This window comes from Sciurus carolinensis, chromosome 1 (assembly GCF_902686445.1).
Source record: "Sciurus carolinensis chromosome 1, mSciCar1.2, whole genome shotgun sequence".
Taxonomy (NCBI): domain Eukaryota; kingdom Metazoa; phylum Chordata; class Mammalia; order Rodentia; family Sciuridae; genus Sciurus; species Sciurus carolinensis.
Genome location: NC_062213.1, coordinates 96753171 through 96756096, shown reverse-complemented (window position 1 = coordinate 96756096; position 2926 = coordinate 96753171). Strand labels below are relative to the sequence as shown.

Below are 2926 nucleotides of genomic sequence, written 5' to 3'. Positions count from 1 at the left end.
CCTGGGAATCATTCCTCCCACACCTGCCCTAAGTACCAACTATTGTCCTGGCCTTCCAAAGTGCTCAATCTCACAGAGTGAAAGGAGTGGAGACTTAGCTTCAATCACAAATCACTCCTCAATTCATTGAGCAGCTATTTTTGAGTACTTATACCTTGCCAATTATTGTGTATTTTGTTGATGCTGGGGATAAAGAATGAACCAGTGAACACTGAAGTTTCATTCTATCCAGGATGACAACTATTGAAAAATAAACACAAGCCTGGTGTTACAGGGATACAGCGTAACACAGGAGCATTTTATAGAACAAATAATACAATTGAGGTTAAAGATACAAGGATCCAGAGCAAAGTGCTGGGGAAAGGCATTAGAAAGACCAGGGGCTGCTTCTCCCTGTAGCACAGGAAGTCATAAAGGATGGGTAAGGGTAGAAGTGGGCTAGAAGTCAAAGAACTTCATATTTCACACTATTTGCTCCATGCAGTAGAGCCACATCATCTATCTAGGGGCAACAGATAAGGCTTAGAAGCAAGAAGTATTTTGGGCCCAGTCAAGGTGGAGAATGATAATTTTATGATAATTTCAGCTTGTCAAAGTGGTTTTATTTTTAATTTTTTAAAAAATTTTATAGCAGTTAGGTATAGTAGGGAGAATTCACCCAGGTTGGGGATTTGTCAGTTGGGTGCATTAACAAGTCAGAGAGACAAAGAAGTTTGTTGTATTGGCCAAAGAGTAACTGAAAGATGGAATAAGGAAAGCAAATTGGGTGGGGAGTGGCATGAAAGAAGCGGGTTGGTGGGCAGGAAGAGAGTAGATTCCAGGATGTAACCAAGCAAGTTTGAAAAGAAGGGGCTGTAAACATGGAAACATGCCTGGACTTGTGGTCTTGGGAGTGAGGATTTATGGCTGCTGGTGCAGACTCTGCACAACTTGGAGCATCTCCTTTGTCCATTCTGGCTATCAGTTTCTTGGAGTATGTGACAAGAGAAAGCAGTAGCTTTAGACCCTTTCCAGTAAGGCCTTTCTGTGATGCCATTGTTGGTCGACATTTCAGGTACTTTGGGATCTAAATCAGATACATGAGCTGTCAGTAGTGGCCTTTGAGTGCTTCGATCATTGGTTCCAAACTTGTTGCTGAAACCTACAGAAACCCCTCTCTGTGCTCTGGGTTGATCCAGTATTTGTGGCCTTCCCAGTCATACTTTGGATTCCTCCAGAAATTTTAATTTCAATCTCCAAGCTATGCCACTGTAAACACCCTTGTAAATCAAGATCTTTGTATCTTTATGGAAATATTACCAGGGTTTATGGAGGGAAGGGATGCTCTAGAAGAGACTCACGAGGATCTGGTAGTAACCCAGAGGGATAAAGTGATAGAATGACTGAACTGCTGGAATGTGGGAAGTTGTGGTCACAACCACATGGTTAGCAAATAATTTTCATATCATCAGTGGCTCATTCCCTTGAGTTGGGTGCCGTGCATGTATAAAAAGGGTTCTGCTCACAGGGTCTCCTCAGTTCCATTGCCTGCTCAAGGTTAGGAAGACAAGGTAAGTGTTCTTACTGATGCAATGGCAGTTTGGGGATAGCTGGGGCTGCCACGTCTCTGCTGAATGAGACAAGGCACCCCAGGATGGAGACAGTGAGAATCAACTGGAAATTTCAGGAAGACCAGGTGCATGGATATCATCCAGGTGGTTTGAAAATTGCCATCCCAGAAGGGATGACTATGAACCAGAAACTGGAGCAGCAGCATCACGGTCATGGGTACAAGCTACTTTTTTTTGGCAAGAGATAACTGCATAAAGCTGAGGAGTAGGACTAAAGCAGATCCCATGATGCAAGAATGAGAAAAAAAGGAGATAATGAAGAGGGGTGGCATAACAGTGAACTGGATGTAAGAATGTAGTGAATGCAAAAATTAGAGAATATGATGAAAATTCATGTAAGATACTGAGAGTAACCTGGTGCCCTAAGCTGCTGCTTTTAAAGTCAGGAGTCTTAGGAGAAACAGGCCAGGTGGGAGAAGGGTGACCAAATTCTGATTTACCTTCTGCTGGATTTCTCCTACACCAGCAAAACAGGGCTACTCTGCTGCAATGATACAGCTACTGGAGTGACAGATTTAACTGCAGAATTTCAGTTTCTGCAGAAAAATATTGAAATAAATAACATTTATATTCACTGGATTTTTTTAAATCTGCATTTTTTAGAGTAACTGAACTCTCTCCAAGATGTCCTACCAGCAAAACCAGCAGAAATACCAACTCTCTGCCAAGAGCCTCCCCAAATGTCCACCCAAATGCCCCCCTCAGGCCCCTCAGGCTCCAGCCTCATGCCCAGCTCCCTGCCCTGCTCCAGCTCCAGCCTCCTCCTGCTGTCCTTCCACCTGCTGCGTGTCTGGGTTTGGAGGCAGCAGCTGCTGTCTAGTGTCTCACCGTTTCCCACGAGTCTACCTGCGCCAGCCCCAGAATTCTGACTGCTGTGAGAATGAGTCCTCTGGATGTTCCAGCTGTTGCCATGGCTCTGGGGGCTGCAGCTGACCTGTGAGCTTCAAGGAACCAAGAAGTACTGCCAAGGACCAGCCTGAAATTGATGCCTTTTCTCACTCTTGCTCTTCTTCTCCCTCTGCTCCTGAACTGGCTGTACAAGTGATGGGTTCTTCCTCTTGCTGAGAACCTTAACCTTCCTGGTCTGAGCTGGGGTCCTAGATCAAGGAGACCTGAATGCAGGAAAAAAAAATCTGCTTCCCAAAGCCTTATCAGTGTGCAGAAATAAAGTTTTGCTTCCCTGATACTCTGACTTCCTGTTATTTGTTGATTCCTTCATGGAGCCCACATTAACCTATATTCTGTAAGCAGACCTCCATAATGAGCCATCCAGATGGGAAATTCCTACCCAAATAGACCCAGAGTCTAAGTTATTT

General features: G+C 44.4%; 1 protein-coding gene across 1 annotated transcript; it reads left to right on the top strand.

Moving 5' to 3' along the window:
• The first annotated feature begins 2234 nt into the window (after positions 1-2234).
• Lce7a (late cornified envelope 7A) lies at positions 2235-2543 on the top strand. Its single transcript, XM_047541783.1, has one exon. The coding sequence runs from the start codon at positions 2235-2237 to the stop codon at positions 2541-2543; it is 309 nt and encodes a 102-aa protein (XP_047397739.1).
• The last annotated feature ends 383 nt before the right edge of the window (positions 2544-2926 follow it).